This window comes from Halichoeres trimaculatus, unplaced genomic scaffold (assembly GCF_033239565.1).
Source record: "Halichoeres trimaculatus isolate MK-OKI-2021-1 unplaced genomic scaffold, fHalTri1.1 fHalTri1_scaffold_11, whole genome shotgun sequence".
NCBI lineage: Eukaryota > Metazoa > Chordata > Actinopteri > Labriformes > Labridae > Halichoeres > Halichoeres trimaculatus.
The window spans coordinates 27,979,995-28,006,375 of NW_027437189.1; the positions used below are offsets into that span (position 1 = coordinate 27,979,995).

General features: G+C 40.1%; 1 protein-coding gene across 9 annotated transcripts in view; it reads left to right on the forward strand.

The window, feature by feature from the left end:
- The first annotated feature begins 971 nt into the window (after positions 1 to 971).
- kcnq2a (potassium voltage-gated channel, KQT-like subfamily, member 2a) overlaps positions 972 to 26,381 on the forward strand; it is a 42,568-nt gene continuing 17,158 nt past the window's right edge. For 3 of the 9 annotated variants that reach the window (XM_074681265.1, XM_074681266.1, XM_074681267.1), the window contains exons 1-9: positions 972 to 1,779; positions 15,144 to 15,234; positions 15,323 to 15,449; positions 15,746 to 15,921; positions 17,659 to 17,784; positions 17,920 to 18,030; positions 20,357 to 20,452; positions 20,553 to 20,647; positions 21,522 to 21,581. In XM_074681265.1, coding sequence (XP_074537366.1) covers positions 1,481 to 1,779; positions 15,144 to 15,234; positions 15,323 to 15,449; positions 15,746 to 15,921; positions 17,659 to 17,784; positions 17,920 to 18,030; positions 20,357 to 20,452; positions 20,553 to 20,647; positions 21,522 to 21,581 — 1,181 coding nt within the window. In that variant the 5' untranslated portion in view covers positions 972 to 1,480. The remainder of the gene's footprint in view (positions 1,780 to 15,143; positions 15,235 to 15,322; positions 15,450 to 15,745; positions 15,922 to 17,658; positions 17,785 to 17,919; positions 18,031 to 20,356; positions 20,453 to 20,552; positions 20,648 to 21,521; positions 21,582 to 26,381) is intronic. The other 6 variants (XM_074681268.1, XM_074681270.1, XM_074681269.1 and 3 more) reach the window with 3 other exon arrangements.

The window sequence follows — 26,381 nt, forward strand, 5'->3', positions numbered from 1 at the left end:
GATAGTAAATAAAATGTTCACAGTATGATGATGTTTTTCACTGAAACAGACGCGTTGGCAAGCTGGGAGCTAACAGAGGACATGTTGTCCGGTGTAGAAATGAGAACACACACACACACACAAAGACACACAGTTGTGGGGGATTGTCTTTTGTCAGGACTACTTTCCTCGAGTGCTAACCTTGTGATTTCCTTGCTTTGTAAGTTGTCCTTTCTGGACTTGTGCTGCTTTCTGACTACTTCAAAAAATTTGACAGACAACAACTGCCTGCATGCACCATAACACTCAATTGTGACTAGGTGCAGCTGCATTTGGAAAAAAAATGCCCTGTAGAGGTGTATTCTTTCTGCATTAATTTTGCTTTTTGATGTTTCAAAATTAAGTAAAAGCATCTCATCTATTGGATGATAAGAACCTTTCAATACACATGATTTAAATCTAGTTACTGTAACTCATAGTCTTCTCTGCAGAATATTTTGCAGACCAAAACAAACATAGGATCCATTTTCTGTCCATTTACAGCTGCTCACATTAGTGCACGATCCAGAGCGGTAAAAGGTCACTTCGTTCCGGCTTGAAAATTCACTTTGAATCGACCCCTTCATTGGTAATCTGTCAATATTTCCCCTGGAGAGTCAGTATCAGTTACACTCTCAAACATATCGATCCATCACTTGTACATGGGCTCATATCCTGCACTTAGCTAACATGATGCTTATCATGGAGAAATTCAATCAGAACACATTAATCTGTATTCATCCTCATCTTTAGTTTGCTGCATAACAATGAACACTTTCGCCTGGCCCAGGGCAGAGATGTAATGTGAGGGAAATATGTCAACTACCCCATCAGGGACTGCAAACCTTAAAGACACAGTCTGACAAAGTGTTAGGTTCCCATTACCCTGACTGAAGAAAGCAGCATGTGTGAATATTGCATGAAGCATCAACTGGAAGACATTTCTGCAGCTTCTCAGTTGGTGGGACCTGAGAGGAGAGGGTGGAGGTTATCTCAGGATAGATTTTTAGGAGGGGGCATCCTTTTTTTAAAAAATTAGTAATAACTTGCTTTGAGAGCTTGCTTCAAAGTGATCATCTCTGCTCAGATGTTACTGCTTTAGGTGAACGACTGGTTGCATGTTTTAATGAACTTCGCAGTGAAGTCATTTCTGGGCCATTATCTGGATTGCAGACAAATTGCTGATGGTAAACGTGATTGGACTGTGGAGTGAAAATCTGAAGCATTTCTCTCCTTGCTGTGTCCGTCACACAGGCGGAAGGGGCTAAGGTAAAAGCATACAGTGAGCAGTTTCTCGTGGCTATTGCAATTGGTTTTCTAGTGGGACCGACACCGACTGCATCCTCCAGCAGCAGCAGCAGGAGCAGCAGCAGGAGCAGCAGCACACACCCCTCAGCACCGGTGATGCATCCCCGCGGCAAGGACACGGACAACTCCTCGTCCGAGTCGTCTCGACTTTAGAATGGTGAAGAAATCTCTCAACGGCGGGGTTTACCCAACTCAAGCCGGAGAGAAGAAGCACAAAGTCGGCTTTGTTGGATTGGACCCGGGAGCTCCGGAATCCAGCAGGGATGGGGCGCTGCTCATTGCGGGTTCGGAAAGCACCAAGCGGAGCAGCATCCTCTGCAGACCGAGGTCCAGCATCTCCGGAGGCAGACCCAGACCATCGAAGAAAAATGCCAGCTATAGGAAACTACAGAATTTCCTCTACAATGCGCTGGAGAGACCGCGGGGATGGGCGTTCATCTACCACGCTTATGTGTAAGTGATGCATGTTGATTCTGTCATCTTGGCCTTTTTCACTTTGCTTTTACTGGGTCGTGATTCTGAATCGGGATTCTGTGGAGTTATTTGTCAGGAGAAACGATCACGATCAGATGCTGCATTGTAGAGTTCAGCCTTGTCATGCTGCCAAGCTGCTTTAGCTAAAGGAGGGGTATCACTTCACCTGCAGAAGTCCTGCTACAACTCTGCAACTCATCCTCATGCACTGACATTTGACAGGTATCTGTTCTAACTGTTCACACTGATGTGAGGGATGTGAAAATATGACACATTACAGTTTCTGGACTTGCCATGTGTTGCGACAGCATTGCGTTTCAGCACCGCGGTGTGTGGACAGCTCTGCGCCGCATCACTACTTTCACTAATTGACGTTGCAGTCCAGCTCCGCACAGTCATGTGGACTCTACTACTTTCAGTAAATGTGCAAGCAAAGGGAGTATCCTGCTATTACAGCTTTTTGATTAGAGGGAATGGTGCTTTGCTTTGTCTGGGTGCAAAAGTACAAAACACTGTCTGCCAAAACAGTTTTCCTCCAAAGACTCCAGTGATTCCATCATAAATAATAAATATTGTGTGACCTTTGCTGAAAGGAACCCCACCTATGATAGCAATCTTTTAAGAAAGACATCTTCAATCTTTTTACAATGCCAATCTTGCATGTTTGAGAAAAGCTCACATATAGCAGGACACTACAACAGAGAGATTTAAAAATCTGTTGAGCTGAGGCCAAGATTTTTAGACCTATAGTTCCTTTATTTCAAATTATGCAATCAAATTAGTGGATTAAATGAAACCATTCATCCAAAAGATTTACAACTAAATGTCTGGAATGCTAACTTTTTGTTGACATCATGATTTTCTTAGATTGGAGCAACATGAAAAAAACAGTCATACTGATTGGACCACCTGGCTGATGTGTGTTTTCTAAATTGCAAGGGTTAAACCATTGCAGGTTTTCTTTACAATACATTTATATAGTTTTGTGCATCCTATAAATGTAAATTAGTATGAAAACACACACACACAGGAAAAGCCGGGGTAATTGTGGGTAATTTGACCTCTTATCACGCCTTAATCCCTCTGATTCATTGATGCATGTTTCTGTAGTTAGGGGCAGAAACAGCCTCATCATTAAGGAATCCACTGTGCACAGCATATCGACTCCCCTGAGACGGCTGAATGCCCAGAAGTATGCCTCTGCTTTAATGTTAAAACACACACACACACACACACACACCCTGGGTGGGTTTTCAAACCATTAACTGAATACTATAGCAGCTAGCTCAAACTCCTTCTTCACCATTTCTTTGGCTTTTTAGAAGATCTTCACTCATAGGGCTGCTCCTTGTATGTGGTGCTGCTCTTAGGGCTGAATCAAGCAGGAATCAGTGATGTTTCTGAAGGACCAGACAGCATCTAGAGCAAAAGTAGACCAAGATGCCTTCTTAGGACAAGGCCAAAGCATGTGTGCAGCTTAAAACAATAAAAAAAAATCAAGAAAGCACTCGGTCAACTGAGTGATGTAAAGGATTTGTTAAGAGAAACCTACAGATACCGCAAATTCCTACAGAGTTGAAGCCATGGCCTCTATCCTGCAAGAGAACATCTGCATAGAGTAACCACAACTCGGCCTCGCTTCCATTTGTCGGCTCTATACATTATTCATAGTCACCACACTTCATTTAATCTCCCAACTCTCCCCACTCCCAGCCAGCCAGCAGATTTATAAAACTATCATGTGCTGACTTTGGTCAGATCTCCTCCCTCATCCTTCATTCTTAAACTTATCTCTGCTCCAGATGACACACAGTTTGGCAAACAAAATGACACCGCTGCCTTGAAGTGACACACGCAGCGGTGCTAAATGTGCTCGTGCTCAGACAACACGGAGGCTGTGTGCTCCTGAAATGTTTGGCAGGTGTCTGGTTCCTCTGTCTTGTTTGTAATGCATGTGCGGAGGATCAATACGTGGAACATGAGTCCATCCTGTGTATCCAGAGTACGCTCCATCTTTCTAGCTTTCTCCTTTCTCTCTCAGTCTGTCTTACAAAAAGCAGGCCAACCTTCACCTTCATCTGCTGTTCTGTCAGAGGTCCAACGTCAGTAAAAAGAGATACACACTGATCCAGAGTCAAGGCTAACCCCATCATGTGCATGTAAATCTTCACCATCTTGTGAAAGGTAGCATGCCATAACTGGAGAAGAGCATTCTGAAATCATGGTGGTGACAGGGAAAGCCTTTAAGAGGACAGCCTTCTTTAAGCAGCTGTGAAGTCTCTCTTTGAAACAGGGCAGTTTTATTATGTCTGTGTCTTGAGTTGAATTACTACTGAGCATTTCCTCTCAGTGATGGGATGTTCTCTCACAAAAACACAGATCAAGGCTCTAAAATCTTCCCTCATTTGGCACCAACGTGAGCCTCATTACTGTGTGTCCTCTTGCAGGAAGCTCCAGCTGTGTGAGTAAATTGAAAAGCCTCTGCAGATGTCAGATGAAGAAATATGCCAGTTCTGCACCAAAAACTGGGAGTGAGAAAGACAGCAAAGGGAGGAGAGCAAAGACAGCATTGACGAAGTGATCAATCAGTCAGTCAAATCAAAATAAATGTTCTGTTAAATTTCACAAAGTGATTCCCAGAGACAGACCGAGGACATGGTCCAGTTATTCAGGATTCTGCTGAGCAGGCTGGCTGAAGACAAACTGGGGAGAAAATGAGGAGAGAAAGAAGCAGACAGATGCTGGCTGCCAAGCTGTTGAGACGTGATGGAGAGGTCTGCTTTAGGAGAAGAGATGAGAGTAGAGTACCAGTCTGAAAGTGGGTCCTTTAGCTGGGCTGTGGAAAATAATTACATCCCACTGATTTTTGTAAAGACAAGAACACCAAGGCTGTCAGAGTATGTTACGGTAGCAAAAGAGTTTCCATGAAATGCAAATACTGCACATATATTCATCACCATTTATTTGTTTAAACCCTCAAAAATATATGCCTGAAGGAGGATCACATTATTAAGGATTTATGGCTGAGGACTGAAGGCATGAACAGAATTTGCTCATGAAAAACAGCACAGTGACAAAATATTATCATTTAAGAGAGAGATTCAAGTACAGAACCCTGCAGAACTCTTTTTTGTGATTGGGATACCAGAGTAAGTAACCTAATAACCTAAAAAAAAAAAAAAAAAAAAAAAAAAAAAAAAAAAAAAAAACTATAGCTGAAATAGTGATATTAGAGTAAGAAAGTGGTGAAAATTGGTAGAGGTTGGAAAGTAGGTACCAAACATGACTAACAGACTGAATATGAACTTAGTGTGAGAGATAATGAAAAGTGTGTATTAAAAACTGTGCTAAAATGTTTTTGCACTACGTTAAAATGTGAGAAGTAGGTGGTAATTCAGATGGCCAAATATCAGCTTATATGAATGATCTTCAGGAAAACATTGCCTTAAAACGAGGTCTTTGTATGTTGTAAATTCACCTCAGCCCTTTTCATACTGCAAGTCTGCAACAGCTCTGTACCAAAGCTCCTCTGCCGTTGTGCTTTGCATTGATCCTGCTGCTCTGTAATATTTTTGTCCCAGTGTGCAATTCTAGGTTGTGTTGCAAAAGTAAAAGAAGTAAACACTTAGAGGGAGCTCCACATACACACATGTACACATGTACACATGTACACATGTACACATGTACACATGTACACACTCATACACTGCTGTCCCACCCTGCTTACTCTACATCAATGCTTCTGTTGCTGCCTCTGATGTTGGCTCAGACACGTGACCTTTTCCCATCATAACAACTCTGTGCGCTCATGCTGCAGCTGAGATGTTACAGTGGTGGTAATGTGACATTTTCAACTAGCTTGAGAAGGACTTGTTTTTCAATGGATGGGCTGGACTGAAAGATAGTGAGAAGATGTTTTTTTTTTCTATTCTGTGTTGGTGGATCAGTGCAAAGTGTGACTCTACATTTATGAAACTAAAATGGATGCAGTTAAATGACAGGGGAGGCTTACAGAAGTCTTTAAGGCAGTTTGCACTCAGGCAAGTTACTTATGGAGTACCTCAAGGCAGCTGTTTAGAGCCACTATCATTTCCTGCCTTCACTGATGATCTTCTTTTAGTTTTATTTAAATGCCCACATTATGTTTATTCTGAACATATAGATGAAACTTTCAACATTCAATAAAATAAAGTTATGAAAAAAAAATCTAGAGTAAGCAGCATGATAAGAAATAAGTGATGTAGCTCCTATTTGTGGAAACAAGTTAGGTTTCTTGGTCTGGGTGCCATTAGATGATCTGTAATTCTTTCTTTTATCAAAGAACATGATGATCTTGGCTCTGTTTTTTTTTGTTCCCAAATCAGAAACTGAGACTTTGTGGACATCACTTTGATGTGTATCTCCTGTTCTTGCTGAATTTTAGAGTCTTCTTGACTTTTATTTTAAAATGCAGAAAGTGAAACTTCAGCGTATCATTTTTGCTTGGACAAATTAATGTATGACTTTCTACACAATGACTTTCTACACAATAATTTTAAAAAGGATTATACTGCTTCATTTGTTTTTATTCTTGAAATGTCACTTTTAGTCTTTAGACATAATCTTCTTACACTGATTTTGGAGAGAGGACAGAACTATCAACTTTTAGTCTAATACAGGGAGGTTGTGCTGCCATCTTTAGTTTTTTTTTATTTGCCTTAACTTCAGCCTCTTTATGTTATTTATCATCTTTTTAACACAAAATTCAGCAGGATCTTATTTCAAACGGGCTGTACTTGACTTGCACAGTAGATTGTACCAATGTATATCAGATTATAGAATTGATTGCTGACAGAGTTTGACTTTGCAGAGTGATTTAAAGCTATAAGGCTGTGTGTATTGCTGTTTCCCAGCTTCATTTCTTTTTATTATGAAATTTTGTTGTTGACTTCCACATCAGGATTAGATATGATTTTGTCTGCAGAAACAGATTTCCTCTTTGTATTCTCCAGAATCGTAGGCTGTGAATCCTTCCTGCACCACACTGTGCCTCTGTGGCTCACAGGGAACACAGTGAAAGCAGGTAACTACAGTAGCAGGGTCACTCCTGTATGTATTTACACAAGATGAGTGCCCCAGAAAGTCATCATCACTCTCAAACGTCCCCTGAGGATGTTCTCAGAGGGGCCGCTGCAGTGCTGGCACATGGTCTTCTCCGGCACTATTTGCTTAGAGAAAAATCCTCCTTTGCTCTCCTTGAGTTGGTAGCAGTCTAAATTTAGCGGGATGAGTACGTCTGGGTAGCCGGTGTTGTGCTGAGCGGACAAATCAATGTTTCTTTATCTGCAGCTCAGGAGGAAATGCAGGCTTCTCTGCTTCCAACAACAGCCCCTCTCAACTTGATTGATCAACAGTCACGTTTCTACTCGTGTCGTCTGAGCAACAAGTGGATGTTTTATGTGCTGCTGTAAGTGGCTGTTTGTTGACTGCAGGAGTGGATCTGATTTTCACTGTAGGAGGGGTTTTTATTGAGAACAAAGATGATGACACAGATGAGATGTCATTAAAGGGAGCTCTGTCCTGTGTTTATGATCACAGAGATCATTAGAGTGATAAGTTATCAGCTCAGGCTGGTGATCGTTAAGGATTTTTTTAGGCCACTTATTTTTGTCGTTTGCAGTATTGGATGCTGAACATTTTTTCAGGAGTCTGTGGTTGAGACTTGTGCATGACCTCCTTAAAAAGGATTAAATTTAGCCGTTTAAACCATCGACTCAGGCCCTGAGGCAGCGTCCACTGACAAATACGACCATATCCAAAGGCAACAAGCTTGTTTTCTAAAATGCTGAACATGCCCTGTCACAGAAAACCAGCACCTTAGCACAACTCCACGGTTATGTATAGTTGCAGAGTCATTGCAGACACCTTGTATAACACTGAGACATGCTCTTGTGTCCAAACAGGATTGAATTCATCCATTTTTGAGGAATATGCGCGGTCACTTCCCTCTTTTCTTTGTGCTATCATTAAAAAACACCTCATGCATATTTGACCGTTCCTCCCAGCCAGACTCTGTCGCAACAGTGAGCTGCTCCGTGTATCCACAGACAGCGTGATGGGGGGGTATAAATGAATCTCTGAAAGCTTCACTTTACTGATGGTGAAGCAGAGAGGATAGGCGAGTAGCTGTAAAAGCTAATTGTTTGACTGCTCTAGGAGGCAGGGTCTGTCCCTCTCCTTTATCAGCAAGTGTCCTCATTAGTAGGTACTGATGAGCTTGGCGAGGTCGAGTCAGGGAAGTTGCACATGCTGATTAGACTTGCAGCCAGCCGGCTTCTTTGTCTATCACACTTCATTTCACTGGTTACATGTAATTACAGATTACAGAATTAAAGAGATCTTCTGTGCTGTAATTTAAAGGCCCCATATTATGCAAAAATCACTTTATTAAGTCTTTTAGTGAAATTTGTGGGTCTTTGGTTTTCCTCCCAGCCCACAAAATGTGATATTTAATGACAAAACCTGTACTTAGTAGTGCTTATGAATGTAAAATCCTGTTTGGATTCTGGGGATTTGCCGATGTCAGCTTCCGTTTTTTGGCCAATCAGGAGCAAGTCTGACCGGATTGGTCCACCGGGGCAGATACCCCCGAACCCACTCCCCGCCCACTCCCCTTCCTGCTGCTGGAGAGAGTTGAAGGGCCATCACTGCTCTGTTTTTGGCTGTTAACAGCCACGTAAATCCATGCACAAGCTTCCCATCTCAGAAGAAGACAAGACTAAGTGGCTAGAGTTCATTTATCAAGGAAATGTGCCAGCTACACTCAGTAAAACTGTGCATGTGTGTGCTGGTCACTTCACGGCCGACTGCTTTTCCAACTTTGGTCAGTACAACAGAGGGCTAGCGAATAGACTGGTCCTGAATCCAGGCGCATTACCAGCCATTCGCCAACAAACCTCGGACCCTGGAAATGTGAGTATTTTAAATGCTGTGTGCTGTGGAGCAGATGTAAGAGCTTTTCCTCGGAGTCCCCCCTGTCTCCGTGTTAGCTTCAAGATGCTAACTTTAGCTGCAGTTAGCCTGTTGTTTTAGCCTGTAATGTTACAGTAAACGAGCTTTGCTGTTTTCTAAACATTGTGCACTCAGAGCTCGTGGCACTGCTCTCAGTGATGTGGAAGAGCAGGGCGGTATCAGCGGTGGCTCATTTACATATGAAGGTCACGCCCACTAAATCAGAGCGTTCTGAACAGAGGGGCTATGAGAGCCTGGAAACAATGCTGCTGTGCTTGATTTATTGGCTTTTTGGACCAAAACATGTTACTACCATTTCATGAAGACATCAATGATCCATATTAAACTGCAGAAAAGGAGCAGAGTATGGGAGCTTTAAGAATAAATGGAGCTCTTTTTCATTTTCCAACTACATGGGGCTCATTACTGGAAGACAAAATCCACTTACTTATTTTGTTCCAGTTTTTACCTGTAGGCTCTGGAGAAGAGGTCTACATGTACGTCTTAGTTGTGATGGCTGAGTGCCAAGTCAATGTGACAAGTATAAGTGCTATAAATGACAGGATGTGAAGCAACTGACAGCTTGAATGACCTAAGTAGACCTCAGTGCTACAGTGGGAGTGACAGAAACATCAGACATCTCAGAAAACCAATAATAAAATGTTTCCCTGGACATGAGAGAAGCTCTGGAAGCATTTGATTCTCTCAGAGCTCAAAATCTGTTCAACAATTTTCCATTTGATTCATGAAATTCAACAGAAGGACAGAGTTTGTGCATCTCGCTGTCACAGGAGGAGGCAATTATGGAGGTTCAGAGTGGAGCTGAAAAACAAGACAACAGCAATCTAATTTAAACAAAGCTTTACATTATGAGCAGGGTTTTTGTAATTTGACAAAATCTAGAGTGACTTTAATTCCAAAGTAGGAAGAAAACCTTTTAACATTTTACTGTTTTCATTAAACTACTTGGGAAAATGTGACAAAGCTTTTTCAGTACAGACTGAATTTTCTATAACCATGCAAGCTTTGAGTGTTGTAGCCATCAATGATGTATGAGATGCAAGAAAACACATATACTGCACTTAAGAACTAAAACCAATCTTACAGTTTTAAATATCACATGAACAGACTTACTTCAGATTTAACATAATAAAGGCTCCTTTTGTTTTTTGTCAGCCTGTCTTTATTCCTGTAGTGTAGAATGTTAAAAATATAAAGAATTGCCTTAACCATGGATCTATCATTGCTGCATAACTGGATCTCTGCAGCTTTATCCTGATTGGCTGGCGTCCAGCAGCCTCTGCCAGGAGTTTGATGTGGCCAAACAGAAACTGCAGCAGCAGAAGAAGGAAATCAGGTGAGCTGCAGTGAGCTCAAATAAAGTCAAGTTATCATTATTCAGGGAGTCTGAGGAGGATGGATGAGGCGCTTTAATGAGAATTGATTAGGGGAAGCAGAATGGGAAGTAAATGCTTGTAAGAACTTTTACAGATTGTAAAAAAAAATCGTATACTACTTCACATCTCCCGCAGGTGATACTGAGATGATGTACAGCTGTTTGTTTGTTTCTGAAGCAGGGAAATAAGTTCTGATTACAAGTGGTCACAAGGGAGGAATTCATTCAATGTCAAGTGTGAACACTTAAGTGCGGATCACATGATCTGTACATGAGTGCTGGGTGTAAACAGCATTATAGACCAACTCTATCCAGTCAGAGAGGAAATAGCATTACGGAGAAGAATTAACAACCTCATGCTTGTTTTGCTCGTGTTGATCAGATTTGTTTCCTCTGCTTCTCATTGAGACAGATCATCAGCTCTGACCTCGGCTTTTATGTTGAGCTGGTTTTGTAAACAACAAATATGGCTGCCACTGACATGGATTGTTTTGACTCAGCTGCTGCACTGCTGCTTCAATGTGACTTTATTTTAAAACCACCTACATAGCTTCACTTGCTACCACTACATCTCATACTGTTGTTGCTCTGAGTTGTGCTTCAGTCCAGACTGAGAGGTTTAAGACTAGTTCAGTGAAGAAAATCTGGAGCTTCTCTGAATCTGATTTCCTCACTCATCAGCTTAAATGAATTCACCAACTGCAGACAAATTCTTGTTTAACTGCAAAACCGTGTAATGAAACACCTTATGTTGTGCAGAGGAGTCATTTCCATCTGTTCTCCGTCTCTCTTTATGATTAATGTTGGTTGCGTCTTTTGAAACCCTGCATGCCTCAGTATTGGATTTCACCAGCCTCTCCATTAGCTTTTCATTGGAGTCCGTCCAGTGGATCTTTCTAAGGAAGTCTCTGAGGTCAGACCAAGCTGTGCCTCTTCCTCATCACATCACGCCATCTTTTTTTCAATGACGCCCTTGGTGTCAGTCAGTCTTTTCTGGGTGTGGCTGCAGATATTTTACTGTTTATCTATTTTTTAACATGATTTGTAAAATCACAAGTTCACAAGTCTACCTGAATCTAGTGTCTTTTATATTTTCTTAAAAAGTCTTTTCACAAGCAAACTTTACTCTAACATTACATTACTACCATCAACAGGATGTTATTCAATCACTAATATAATGGAGTAGTGATGATGAGTTTGGTATTTCCATTGTTGGATTCGGGAAGCTTAACAGAGCAGACATATAAAGCTCCCTGGAATGACAAACCATCTTTTAGGGCCCTACATATAGAATAGAATAGAATAGAATAGAATAGAATAGAATAGAATAGAAAATACTCTTATTATCCCCCACCGGGAATTCAGGAGTCACAGCAGTAAACAAGAAAACAAAGTAAGAAAGTGTATAGAAAGTGCAAAAAGGTCCATAAGAAAATAGATGATGACAGCTTGTCCATCATTCTCCAGTTCAGCCAGCCACCACCTCCACAGGGTCCAGGACTGAGCTTCTTCAGTCATGCTCCATCTCTGTCTCCTAGATCCTGTCTGCTCACAGCAAGTGAAGTTCTTCCAATGTGGCGTTAGTGTCTGGTGTTAGCTCCATTAGCCATGTCTGTGAATAGCATGATGCTACTCTGCCCTCTGGTATTCCCTCTGTTGCTGGGTTAGCACAGCTAGCTCGTCTATCTTATTGGAGATAGATCTTACGTTCCCAATAATGATGGATGGAAGGACAGGTTGATGTCGTCACTTTTTAGCTCGCACCTGAGAACCAGCATGTCATCCTCACCTCCTTCTCCTCACCTTGTGGGAAAACATCAGGCCTTACACCAGTTAGCATTGACATGCTACAGGCCGCTAACAGCTAATTTCACATGTAAACAATGCAGCCATGGTTACATGTAGGATCTCTGGACAAACACAGGAGAAAAAGTAGTAAAAATATCACCAAATACATATGACATACATAAGATATGAGAGGAATGAAAACATAAAGGGGAAAATTGTTAGAGAAAGGAGTGTGGGATGTCAACCAAACAGTAGGAGGGGAGAGGTTTGAGTTTAGAAGTGCTGGAGGAAGCACAGTGACAGCATCAATATACATGTTTGACAAGTTTGGTCAACAGCATCACTCAGTTTTGACAATGTCTTGTTAGATTAGGAGTTCTAAAACTTTTCAGCCAGAGACTGACAACCCCTGCTGTGGGAATACACAACTCCCAGCAAAAATAGCCAAAGATACTTAATGGAGCTGATGGGTGTAAAATCAGACTACCTCTGGGCACGTATTGCTGTGTTTCCTAAATTAATCTGCTGCCACTGATACCGTTGTTATCCTGGCTTAGTCCTGGCCTCGGGGGTCTTGTAGCAACAAAGAAATGTGTAAAACAGATCAAACATTTTCTGTTTGAATGTTTTTTTAAATTTAACATTTATATTTATGTATATTTCTACAATAGTGGACAAAATGTTATATATCTTATTTCGGAAAGCTTTTGTTGCCAAGCTGTCAGAGTTTCCAGAGTGTTAAATAACCCCCGACATTTACTTTCATTATATGGCACAATTCAGTGATCAAACATAACTCTTTTACCGTTTTGTTAACAATTAAAGTAAGATACTGATTTTTGTTGATGTTATGATGTTGTGTTTTCAGTCTCATTTTATTACCTGCCAAGGGATCCAATAATTAGCAATGTTTCATCTAAAAAGAAAGCTCCTGTTTAGAATCCCTAGTGGGGCCTCTCCTTGTGGAGATTGCATGTCTTCACCAGGTGTCTGTCTGTCCATATATATGCCTGTGAGGCTGGCAACTGACCTCATCCTGCCTCATCCAGCTGTATCAGGCCTCATTTTGCCTCTCCTGCAATGGCAGCTGGGACAGTCTAAACCCATCACCACTCAGAATAAGTAGCATAGATTGTTTAAAAACAATTGTTTTTAGTTAAAAACTTGAAGTTAAAAACTTTGCAGGCCAGATAATTTCTGCAACATCATAAAAGTTCTTGTCACTTTTTTTTTTTTTTTTTTTTTTACCTTTTTCAAAAGAAGCAGCTGCCCTGGTGTGGGTATTCTTCTCGGCTGGATTGTGGTTTGTCTGTGATATTTTGAGGTATTGCGCTGCTGAAATTTCTCATCACTTCTACAAAAGGCAGATTATCTAGTGAGAAAAAGACGCTGGCTCATGAGTTTTGGTGTTACATTGGTGAAGCCTGCTGAGAAAGACGGTGAACACACTCTATTCAGTGATGTGAGGTGTCTGCTGATGTTAGCTCATGTTCTACACTCACAGGTTATTGGATTTCCAGACTTCACTTAGAGTCATTCAGGGTCTTTTGTACTCACTCAGGTAGAATCAGTGATCAGATGAACTTCCACTTTCCTTGGCTGAATCTGTGAATCTGTAATCCTTCCTCTAATGTCACTTTGTCCCAAATGAAGTACTTCACTTATTTACTCGTTCCATCTAAACTGCTGCAGTTTGGCTTGTTTCTGCTAATAAAGGCACACCCTGAATCTGCAGCTCTAATTATCCATTCTGTCCCCAACTGTACCCACTTAAGCTTTAGATACAGATCAGCAGATGGTTCATTATTCTATCCCAGCCATCACAGCAGCTGAATATTAATCTTCATATGGAAATCTCTTAAAGAGCTGGCTCTCTTTCATTTAATGTTCAGACAAAAGTCTGTCTTGGGTTTGACAGAGAAGTGCTGTGCATGTTTAGTTGGCAAAATGATGAAATGACTCTCCAGCAAGTCGGCACCAGAATGATAAATCAGTTGAGTTATTAATATTTTTAACACTGCAGACCTGAAATGCTTGTTATTTGTTGTGTTAAGTTGCAGCGCAGCCACCCACCACTAGCTGAAGCTGTGAGTAGTGTCAGCTGTTACTGCTACAATGCTTTGCACTGTGGTTCTACTACCTGAATGTAAACAGGCACAGCTGACTGACGGCATCTCGTAACATGGCGCAGTGGAGATAAAGTTGATTGCTTGCTGTTTCTGATTAAACTGACATGTAATCATTCCTCTGAGTCTGTGTGTAACCAGTAAATGATGTCATCCTACATAGGCGACCAAAGACAGGTGTTGCTAGCTCTGCTGATCCTTGACACTCATCAAATCAGTGGAACATCTTCATTCACACTGTTTATCTTTTTCAACAAATTATGTTATATTTGGACTGTTTTCAGTGTGTTTTCTGAACTTCAGATGAGCTGGTTAATAAGAATTTAATTTCAAGATCTTTGGGACCTTCCTAGACTTTATTTTTTTTACACACAACCTGTTTGGTACACTAACAGACCTCCCAAAGATCTAAGGGCTGCACAGGATAGGAACCTTTTCAAACATTTTTGTATCTTATCATACCTGACTGTATTTAATGATTAAACTGTTAAGTTTTAATTGTAATATGTTTCAACAACCCAATTATGGTCGTATTTAATGTCCTTATATGGACTATTTTATAAATTGTAATTTATTTATCTAATCATTTGTCTTTTTACATACAAAATGCAAGTTTTTCTAGATTATTCATGATGTTTAATTTTTATTTTACATCTCCATTTTGTTTTCCTTAATTACCGCTTTTAGTTTTTCTTTCTACATTTCATTAGACCAGTTTCGATTTAAACCTCAACATAGCATTTCTTCAGCCCAGCTGTTTTTTTTTTTTTTTTTTTTTTTTTAATTAAGTCTTTTATTTCAGACGTTTCTTTTAAATCTCATGGGGTCGTTCTGTTTTTTTTTTGTTTTTTTTTTTTAAATTTCACTGTATTTCTCTGATGTCCAACACTCTATGCCATGATATATGGTATAAAAATATTTCAAAAATAAAGTCTGGTGGAGTGAAGCCGTGGTATCCTGATTTGATAAACTTTATCATCGTAACCAAAAACTTTGAAATATCTTAAAATTTAAAAAACCTTTAACTGTTTTTTCTCTTCCAGTTTCCTCTTGGTTTTCTCCTGTCTCATCCTTTCTGTCTTTGCCACCATCAAAGAGTTCAAAAACAGCTCAGAGAGTGCCTTGTACATACTGGTACGTATCATTTCGTGCACCGTTAACCCCTCCTGCTGTGTATATTCTCATCATAGGCTTAACTCCACTGTTCTGACTTGTTCTACAGGAAATTGTGACCATCGTGGTGTTTGGAGTGGAGTACATTGTGAGGATATGGGCCGCCGGCTGCTGCTGTCGCTACAGAGGATGGAGGGGGAGGCTAAAATTCGCCAGAAAGCCTTTTTGTGTCATAGGTGAGAAAAACAGTGATGGTTGTGCTGTGCTGCATGTTGTCTTTATAACCTAGGTGTTATCCAGTGTTACTCCTTTTTTTGGCTCTTTTTAAGGCAACAGGGTTTGAATCTGGACATGATAACCTCTGACGTCATTCTCTGAGTAATTGAGGCAACTTTTTAATCATAAGAAAACTGATTCTCACCTTACACTGTAAAGTGCCGCTGATTCAGTCTGACTAGATCAGTGATACACTATCTCATGCTTTCCTGGCAGCATAAGTGTAGATTTTATTATTGTGATTCTCTCTCTGCAGACATCATGGTGCTGATTGCCTCAGTATCTGTTCTGGCTGCTGGATCTCAGGGCAATGTTTTTGCCACCTCAGCCATCAGGAGTCTGAGGTTCCTGCAGATCCTGCGCATGCTGCGTATGGACCGCCGTGGAGGGACCTGGAAGCTGCTGGGATCTGTCGTCTATGCCCACAGCAAGGTGATCCTGAAGTCGTTTCCTTCTTTTTTTATTTGTAGAAGTTGACTCAGTGCTCTTTTTATGAAGCTTCTTTTATGAGTTGTCAGGTGTTATGATCCAGCAATGAATGTGTTTGAAATATAGCTGAAATACAGCAGTTAAATTAACAAGTCTATAATTCCCCAGCCAATCAAGGCAGAGTTTTTATTCAGAAAGTTAAAGAAATCTTTCATCAAGCATCATTGCAACAAAGACTCAGTCTGATAAATATATAACTTAGTATCTGCTAGACTCCGCAAAAGGTCTTCTGTCTGCATCCTTATCCCAGATGAACAAAGTGCCTTCTCATGGAATCTTCCAAAAGCAATAAATAACTCTGAGTTTGAAAAACCCCATCAAATATAATCACTTTTCCACTCACAAAGATTCAGAAGATGTGAAAATGCGTTTTCAGGCTTAAAATATTTAGCTTTTCTTCTTTAAGGGTATCCACAGTGGAAGAAATCTATGTAAAATGGTTGACATGTAGCCTGGAAGACGAAATGCAGGGTAAACATAGACAATAAAGACAATAACATGAACAAAAACTGAAAGGGGCTGTCTACCATGGCGCACTCTACACAGGAGCTAAACTGTTTTTGATAATGTTCATACCAACCCACAGTCAGCAGTTATTCTGCAGTGGTCTGTTCAAACTTGAGAGTCTATCAATAAAATAAAGAGTGAGGTTACGTTAGCTCTGCTTGGTAGATGACTGGCAGGACATAACCAGGATTTACTGACATTACACATTACGGACATGTCTCAGAGCACCAGGGGGCTAGCTGCGGTAAATATAAACAGCTACTAAACTACTTACAAACTGACAGTGTTTACTTGTTGTCACATTAGCCTACAGATACATCATACATACACAACCGTAGCGCTACCTAACTGTACTGATAAATACCTTACCTCAGTGCATTGTATCCAGTAAAAAGTTGTCTTAAACAAACAAAATTTGTTTTGATCTGATCCCCATTTAATTCCAAAACAAACAAACGCCTCACTAAAAGTAATTTACGACAGTGTGCAGAGACTCTGGGCCTAGAGGTGGCGAGGGAGTGCAATTAAAACAGATTCTCTTCATAGGATCTTTAAAAAGTTTACCCTAATCTATTGTCTTTGTTTGAAGCCTTTTTTTCATAACTATCCGAGCTGCCAACAGATTTGATTTGGGTATTAACAGATTAACAGATTTGGGGGCAGGAGGGTCAAGTTTTTAATTCCTAGATCCCTAAACTCTTGGAAACTAAACCAAATTCAAGTCAGTGATATAAGTAGCTTAAATGAAAGTCTCAAAGTTGAAAACTTCACCCATGTAGATACAATCCAGGCCTCTCTTTTCACTGTGCTACTTTCCAGTCATGTCCTTTCCAAGCGACTGGGTCATAGGGAGGAAACATATTTCTTTCAAATAGAATTGCATTAATAAGCCAGGGGAATGTGCGTCTGTGTGTGTGTCTGTGTGTGTGTGTGTGTGTGATGTGGGGAGGTTGGGTGTGTGCAGCAGTGGTAGAGTCAGGGGAAATAAAGATGTTTATGAAATACTCGGTTTGCCGCAGAGGCCATTCGTCTCACACAATCATGTCCAATATTATAACAGAACGGCTTTCTTTACAAATGTACAGAGGTGATATCACCGCTTCCTGCACAATCCTGGATGACACTTTATTACTTTGCATTCCCCAGTGCTGATTGTATTGGTTTTCTCTGCAGGAGCTCATCACAGCGTGGTACATTGGTTTCCTCTGTCTCATCCTGGCTTCATTTCTGGTCTATTCTGTGGAGAAGGAGTCCAATGATGAGTTCGAGACCTATGCGGATGCTCTGTGGTGGGGACTGGTAAGACACAGCTGCAGTAGGAATCCACAGTTAACTTGTAAAATAGATTTCTGTGATGATAACTTTACAAAGTTATCACCAGGTTAAACTGTTCTGAACTTGTGCCATGAAAAACATGTGTTTCATCTTCACTAGATCACTCTCACCACCATTGGTTATGGCGATAAGGTGCCAAAGACGTGGAATGGGCGCTTGCTAGCAGCCACGTTCAGCATGATCGGAGTGGCCTTCTTTGCCCTTCCTGCTGTAAGTATGAGGGATCATCAGGGGGGCTTTAAAGTCGGTGTTGTAAGCAAAAGAGCGTGCTCAAAGTGCTGACTTTTAAGTGTAGTGTTTGTGTTAATTTGTATCCATCCATCATGGTGTAAAGAGCTCATTAATTTAGTTATACAGCTCTGCAGCTCTCTAAGAAACAACCTGTGATCACCCTCAGGTTGGAAGTTTTAGTTCTTTTATTACCTCTCATGACACCCAGTTTTTCTTTCATGCACCAAAACAAATCACATTTTACCAGAAAAGACTAAAAAAACTTTAAATAAAAGAATTCATAGCTGGAAAATTTTATAGAGTTTAATGCTCTAGTTCTTCTCACTGGTTTCTGCAAACACGGTTGTCTTAAATAGGAACAGAGGGGACTGACAGTAATGACAGAAGGGGCCCTCAATGAGCCTGAAATCAATTTTTTGTCTATTTTTTTTTTTTTTTTCATTTTTTTCTTAATACATGGCTTAAAGAAAAATTAATCTGGATGAATACCTTCATGGTCCTTCACCTCTTATCTGGAGAAAAAATGGAGTCTATCTCCCACTCTGACCCTGCTAAAATGTGCAAAACAGTGCATGTAATACGCGGTTACCTTTAGTCTTAGTTGTATGAATTAAGCGCCAGTAGGGTTAATATTCTCTCACCACACTTTAAACCCTTTATGGGTCAAGGGACCATCTTAAGTCACTTCTAAAACTTCACAGAGTTTTTTGTTTTTTTTTCAGAGCTTTTTTTTTTTTTACAAGACATATGAACAGACATCCAACAGCAGTCTTTTGGAATGGAATAAATCTGTGTACAACTTTTTACCTTTCTGTTCTCATCAGGATTTGTGGATTGTCGTGTCTTTCTAAGATTAATAACCGCAGACGTTGCTGAGGAACATCTAGTTTTTTGAGAGTTAGTCACAAATTTTCAGCACCAACAATTACTTAGGCTTTTGACAGAAGGTAAATGTTATAGTGAGTGTGAAAGGCCGACTTAGACTGTGAGCCTGATGTGAGATCTTTTTATGGAGTTCAGAATATCAAGTAACGCCCCTGTCTGCAATCATATTCATGCTGTTTCAAATGTTACGCAAATTGTCTAATCTAAGATCTGCATAATTACTATTACAGGCTCTGAAATTAATTTCCTGTCATGAAGTATCATGAGCAAAAGCATATACTTAAGAAGCCAGACATACATACTAAAAAAATCTAAATGAGCAACATTCACCTGACAAGTCCAGAAAAATGTCTGAAATCAAGATATTAAAAGTTGAATAGACATATATCTGGCATTTAAAAAATGAAAGTTAAAGGTTTAAAGACACAAATAACGCCTGAGTTTCATGTTAAGTGTAAAAACTCTGCCAGTGGATAAGGAAAACTGTACTTGTCAAGTTTTTTGATAAATTGTATCTAAACATATGGAACTAAACAAGTTAATTGCCTTTCCTGTTTTGTCATCTTTTTTTTTTTTTTTTTTTTTTTTTTTTTTTAACAGGGAATTTAGCTCGTCATTTTTGTCTTTTAATATCTTGAAACAAGACATTTCCTGGGCTTGTCAGGTGAATGTGGCTCAAATCAGGTCTAATAAGACAATTTTGATTAAAATAATACTTAAACACTTGCCTGGATTTTGTTTTTTGCAGTGTTAGAAAACTTGCTAGTGATCTGGACACTAGAGTGACCCAAAATGTCTCATTGTATTGTTTTTATTGATCTGGAATTACCTCAGTAAACAGCTTTTTTACCTGTAGAAACTGTGCTTTATTTAATGTGGTATTAAGCACCTTGGACGTTTTTGATACTGCTTTAGTTTCACAAAAACTGCTTAGTGAAAGTCAGCTGAATCGTCAGACAACAGACGTAAGCTTCTGTGAATCCACAAAAATGCTGCTTTTCACTCACTTTATATTCAGAAAGCTCTCATTTTATGCTGTTGTCATTCTAGTCACTGTTGTATTTATCTTTCTGTGTTAAATGTTTGGTGTCCTCTGGGATTTGAGACTCAGCAGTAAGTTTTGAGTAAGCAGCGAACACCTGCTCAGTGAAGATGCTGCGTCAGCGCTCAGCTGACGTCTGATTTATGAGGAGAAAACCTGCGTTTCCTCTCACCTTTACCTCTGGGCTTTGGAGAGGCACAAATCTGTGGTATTATGTATTTATAAGACTACTTTGTAAACATAGGTCACTAATCGCTGTTGTTAACAGGTTCAACAACATGTTTGGAGAAACATCCTGCAGCTCCTGTGGCTATTCCTCCACACCTGTAGGGGTCAGTAAATAGCACTGATCACTGTGGACTTTCTGTGTCTGTTTAGGGGATCCTGGGTTCTGGCTTTGCTCTCAAAGTACAGGAGCAGCACAGACAGAAACATTTTGAGAAGAGACGTAACCCTGCGGCAGGTCTCATCCAGGTACACGTGCATGTAACACTGCTGGATAAAAACAAAAACAAAGATGACTTAATCTCTGTTTTCTGAAAAAATGTTTAGCTTATTTATTTATTTATTTCAGGCTGCTTGGAGGTTTTATGCTACAAACCTGGCCCGTACGGATCTGGTGTGTACCTGGGATTTTTACGAGCAGACTGTTGCCATCCCCATGTACAGGTGAGCTGAGGGTCTGGATGCTTTGTGCCTTCATTTTTATTTTCTGTGAAAGCTTGAAGAGTTGATTCATTTCAAAGGCTCATCTCATTTATATTCTCCTCTGCTCTATGACTCCTGAACTAGCAGAGAAAGGTTTCTGACAGCATAATCATCCTAAAGCCTTTTATATTTTTCTCCCTTTGTCATTTGTGGAAAAGATTTAAGCTGTGGTGGATCATCCTACTTATTCTCACTTTTTTTGTCTCATTCCCACCAACAAGGAAACACAAGGTTTTTCATTTTTGTTTAAGAGAATGTGGTGGTCATGTAAGTCTCTAATCAGAAGGTCAGACTAATGAAATGATCTTGCTTCTCTCCCTTATTAAAATCCACCTTAACTAACTTTAACATCATGCTTAGAAAACTGAGCCCACTGATTGTCCTGGTCTTTGTACTCCCTCTCTGAATAAAACATCACACACTGTTGTAAACAGTCACACTCTGTTAATTTCACAGTGAATGAGGACTCACTTTGGCAATGACACCACAACCTCTCTGAAATGCTCTTCAAAATACAATCCATGCCAGTAGCTACTTTGTAGAATTAACCACCTACGTCGCCGTCCAGCTGAATGAATCAGCAGAAAAAGCTGCTGACTTTCACAACAAAGATTTCTATTACACGTCAGGAGGATGAAGATCACTGTCCGTCCGTTTGGAAGTGGCAGTAAAGAATGTTCTGTGTCTCTTCGGTGGTAATTTGAGGTGAAAAGGTGATGACCAGCAGAATAGATAACTGCCAAATTAAATGGAATCAGCTGGAAAGCACCCGGCGGTGAGCTGTAACCTTTCAGTGACTCGACAGAATGACAAGATGCTCTCTGTCTTTTCTCAGATTCATCCCACCACTGAACCAGATGGACCTGCTGAGGAATCTGAAGGGAAGGACGTTCAGGTATCAGTCTCAGAGTGTGTTATTTACACACTGATGAATGTTTGTGGTCAGGGTATAAACAAGACAGGCAGGGTGATGCTGCTGCTGACAGTTTTATGATGACAAGGACGTCAGGACACTGATAATGATGTCAAAGCAGTTGTGAGGAGTTTGAAAGTGATCTAGAAAAAGTATCCTTTCTAGATAAATGCCTGATTGTAATTCACACTTTAAAATGAGTTGATCAGTGTAGGCCAATGTAGGTTATTACTTTGTAGCTACTTCTAATCTGATGATGATGATGATAGTTGCTGTGAATGCAGTAATGCATTCACAGTATATGTTCTGGTACTTTCTTTATCTTTTTCTTCTTCTTCAGCCCGTTTTTTCGACCGCTACTGCTCCTACAAACTTCAACTGATTTACACCGTTAAAACTTCAAAATGTGCATCTCATTTAAGACAAGGGGGGCTAGGACTTTTCAGAAACTTTTCACAAATACTTTCTGAGATATTTAGTTTTTTTTTTTTTTTTGCAATTTTGGTCCCATAGACAATGAATGCAGAATTTTCAAAATTTGCTCCTTTCAGCATATTTTTCAGCCTGCTTCAAACCCTTCTCATTCAGTCATACATTCAGCTAGAAACTTCATTCCAACTTTAAAATATTCAGCTATCTTTTAGCTTCATTCAGTGGGTTTCAGATTTTTTCTAGCATTTATAATTTCTTCACAATGACTCTTTAAAGGTCATGGTGGTTTTCAGCTCTTTAACATTGGTGTGTATTGCATGGAATGTTTCAGCTTAGAGTGCGAGATTCGAACGACAGAGTGGGGAGAGGGGGAAACAAAACCTGGAAATTTTCAAGACAAACTGCGTTCTTGGTCACAATTTTTGCCCCATATAGGCAAATTATATGTCAAAATGCACGTAATCTTGTCCTGGTTCAGACAAAGTGCTTTTTAAAGCAAAAACACGGAGCACTTAATTACAAAATGGCCAGCTGTCAGGTAAAGTCAGCACCAGCAACCCACTTACTCCAATGTTAAATCCTGATGGATTTTTTTCAGAGACCAGTGAAATTTCACTCATTTGTCTCTTGCCATTACAACCTAATTTCTTGGTCTTCATACATGAAACTAGCACCAGCAGCTTCCTCCGGGTTTTGTGGTTCTTAAGGTGTATTCTTTTATTGTTCTAGCTCGTACGGTTTTGGCAAGATGACAGGCAAGGTTAAAAAAGTTTTGGATTTGTCATTATAGTTTAGTTTTAATTAGTTTTGGAGCAGGCATTCTAGTTTTTATTTAATTTTAATTTTTGCAACGAGGCTTAGTTTTAGTTTAGTTTTAGTTTTTTCAAACCTTATTAACCAGGTGCAGGATTCAAAAAGGTCAGAGTAAATATTTTGTAATACAGTTTATTTTCCAGTTCAACATAGTGCTCACTGCTCAGTCAATGCTGATACTGAACTGTTGGCTGCTACCTTAAACACAAGAAAATAATATAAACTTAATATAAAAATATAAACATAAATTATATAAAATAATGTTAACATGAATTAAATAAAAATAATTAAAACATAAATTATATAAAACAAAATAATATGAGCTTTAATAATTAGAAACTTGGACTCTGTAACAATAAAGTCAGACTCACATGAAATTAAACTATTACAGATGCTCTGATTCTGCTCCCCTACGTTTTGTTGCAGCACAGAGCACAGCCAGTTAGTGCAGTAAACAAGCACGTCCCTGTACGTTGCTGTGATGGTGCCGTACGGCGCTGACAACTGCCGAAAACTGTCGTAAAATTGGTTGGGAAAATGTGTCCGATGAATTTAAATCCTAAAGGCTATTAATATTGTCAAAAACTATAACTAAGGACATTTTGTCTTTAATTTTGGTTAGTTTCAGTTAGTTTTGTGAACACAAGATGCAGTTTTAGTTTACTTATCGTTTTTGTTTTGTTTTCTAGTTTTTATTAGTTTGAGTTAACTGCAATGTATTTTAAATTTTAGTTTTCCTTTTTAGTTTTGTTTTACTTAACTATTATAACCTTGGTGACAGGGGATTCAGACTCTTGCTTTGCCACAAAATGTCCTGAGATTAACAGAGAGAAGTTCTGCAGCTGTTGCCTAACAAGCACGTCACCATGACAACCTTTCATCTAATGCAGCTGTTTAAACTAACTCTTTAAAACATCCAGGAACAAAGACACACGTGTGTGCGTTTATTTATCAGTGATCACCAATGCAAAACCTGGCTTCAGATTAGCCTTGAGTTGAATACTTAAAGTATACAAAATATACTTTAAGTTTTTCCACTTTAGCACATAAAAGTACACTAAATAAACTTTAAGATGAGCTTTATCACAATTTAATGACACTTAAAATATACTAAGTACAAAATTAGTTGTTCCAAAATAGCATGCTCTAAGTGTACTAATCATAAACAAACTTGAAGTATATTGATGATAAGTGTAGCTTTAAGTATGTAAACGTATGCTAAATTTTAGTACACTTAGTAAATTAACTTTTCAGCAGGGCTATCGCAGGTCATATACTGTGAGGGTATAATATGGCTTAAAGTGAGACGTAAATCTCCAACATTTCTTATCGATTCTCAGGAACTGATTTTTGATTCCCATCCCTATGTGTGAGTAAATGTATCCACAAATACATTAGCTGAAAGAGTCAATATACTAATGTGAAAACAGATTTGCAAATGCATAAACTGATCCACAAATGTTTAAAAAGATTTGCAAACATGTAAAATATTTATAAATGTTTGAACAAATCCACAAATGCACTTGTAAGGATTCACAAATGTAAAAAAAAAAAGGTTTGTCATTTGTAAAACTTGCTGCATTTTTGTGTGGATTTTTGTTTGCTGTTAGTAATTTCCATAATGAACTTGGTTATGAAAAAGCTACATTTAGTTTCTTCATCCATGCATTCCTAAAAACAAGAAATCCTATTTCAATGTTGTAATCCTGATTCAAAGTTAGATTTATGTGGGCAAAGCATCCTAAACCACATACACAATACACACACATCTTTATACAAAACAATCCACAAAGATCAGGGAAAATAGAAAATACAATAGAAACAGTTCAAATATCAACAAGTTCAAAAGTATTTTTAACTTTATGCACCCTGTAATGTGAAAAAAGAAGATATTTTAAAAGCACAAGTATTGTTTTTTTTTATTTGCTGAACACAATTTAAACAACATTTTAAGGACATGGAAATATGGGAAGTGTTGTGTTGTCGGTCTCGTCAAATGTTTACATTTAAGGAGTCACAGACGACACATCAACAGACATAGGGGCCAGTTAAAGGGGGAAGAGAGGGGGGTTTCATGTTTTCAGGGTCAGAGTGGGAAAGGTTTGAAGCAGTCTGGAGGTTCATGGGTAATAGAGGAGGGGCTGAGGGGCTGAAGAGAGGAGGTCACTGCTGATCACTCGGTGTTCTTCTGTTCCTCCTGAAAAGACCCAGGAACCTTTTTCTCAGTGACACCTTTGGTCTTTTTGGTGTTTCATCTGCTGCTGCTGCCTCCTCAGCTGTCGGACCATCAAGGGTCTCCACAGTGTCCTCCTCGGAGGTGGTTATTATCAACTCCTCTTCCTCCTCCTCTTTCACAGCAGCCTGCTGGATGTTACTGATGGTCTCCAGGAGAGAGGCCCTCTCCTGCTGCCATTGGGCCTGTTGTTTGTCAAGATCTTCCTGTGCGAGTTTCAGAGAGGCCTTCACCTTGGAGGTTTCTCTCTGCTCTGCGAGGAGCTGTGACCTGTTGACCTCCTGCTGACATTTGAGGACCATCAGCTCCATTTTGGCTTGTTGCAGGTCATCTGCCATCCTGCTGGTGTCTTGTCTCTGTTTTTCCAAGAGTTGAGCTCTTTCCTCCTCCCACTGGAGTCTGGAGTTCTCCAGGTCTTCTCTGGCCTGGCAGAAAGCAGCCTCCATCCTGTGAGCGTCCCTCTCTTGAAGGGCCAGGATGTGGGACCTTTCCTGATCCCACATGTGTTGGAGCTTCTCCATGTTGTCTTGGACCTGCTTCTGGGCTGCCTGCATGATGTTTCTCTCCTGTGTCTGTTTTTCCAGGAGAAGAAACCTCTCTTTCTGCCACTCAGCCTTAATGTTGTTTGTGGCTTCTTGGGCTTGATTTTGAACAGCCTCCATCATCAGGGTGGTCTCCCTCTGCTGTTCCAGGAGACAGGACCTTTCCTCCTCCCTTTGCTGCCTCTGAGTCCTCAGCTCCTCTCGGGCCTGGGACAGAGAGGCTTTAAGGCTGGAGGTCTCCTCTTGCCCTGACAGACGAAGAGATCTTTCCTCCTCCAGTTTCTCTCTATAGCTCCTCAGGTCCTCCTGGGCCTGGTTTAGGGCAGCCTTCAATCTGATGGATGTCTCTTTTTCTGAATGATGATTTGATCTTTCCTGCTCCAGCTGCTGCCTCTGGGTCTTCAGGTCCTCCTTGGCCTGGGACAGAGAAGCACTGAGGCTGGAGGTCTCTTCTTGTTCTGACAGACGAAGAGACCTTTCCTCCTCCAGTTTCTGTTGATAGCTCTTCAGGTCCTCTTGGGCCTGGCTCAGGGCAGCCTTCAATCTGCTGGATTTCTCTATCACTGATTGATGATTAGATCTTTCCTGCTCCAGCTGCTGCCTCTGGGTCTTCAGATCCTCCTGGGCCTGGGACAGAGAAGCTCTGAGCTTTGAGGTCTCTTCTGTTCTCAGGGCCAGGCTCTTTTCTGTTTCTTTTCTTGTTTCTTCTGTTTCTTCATGCCTCTGCTTCTCAGTCTGAAGGCTGGCTTTCACTTTCTCCTG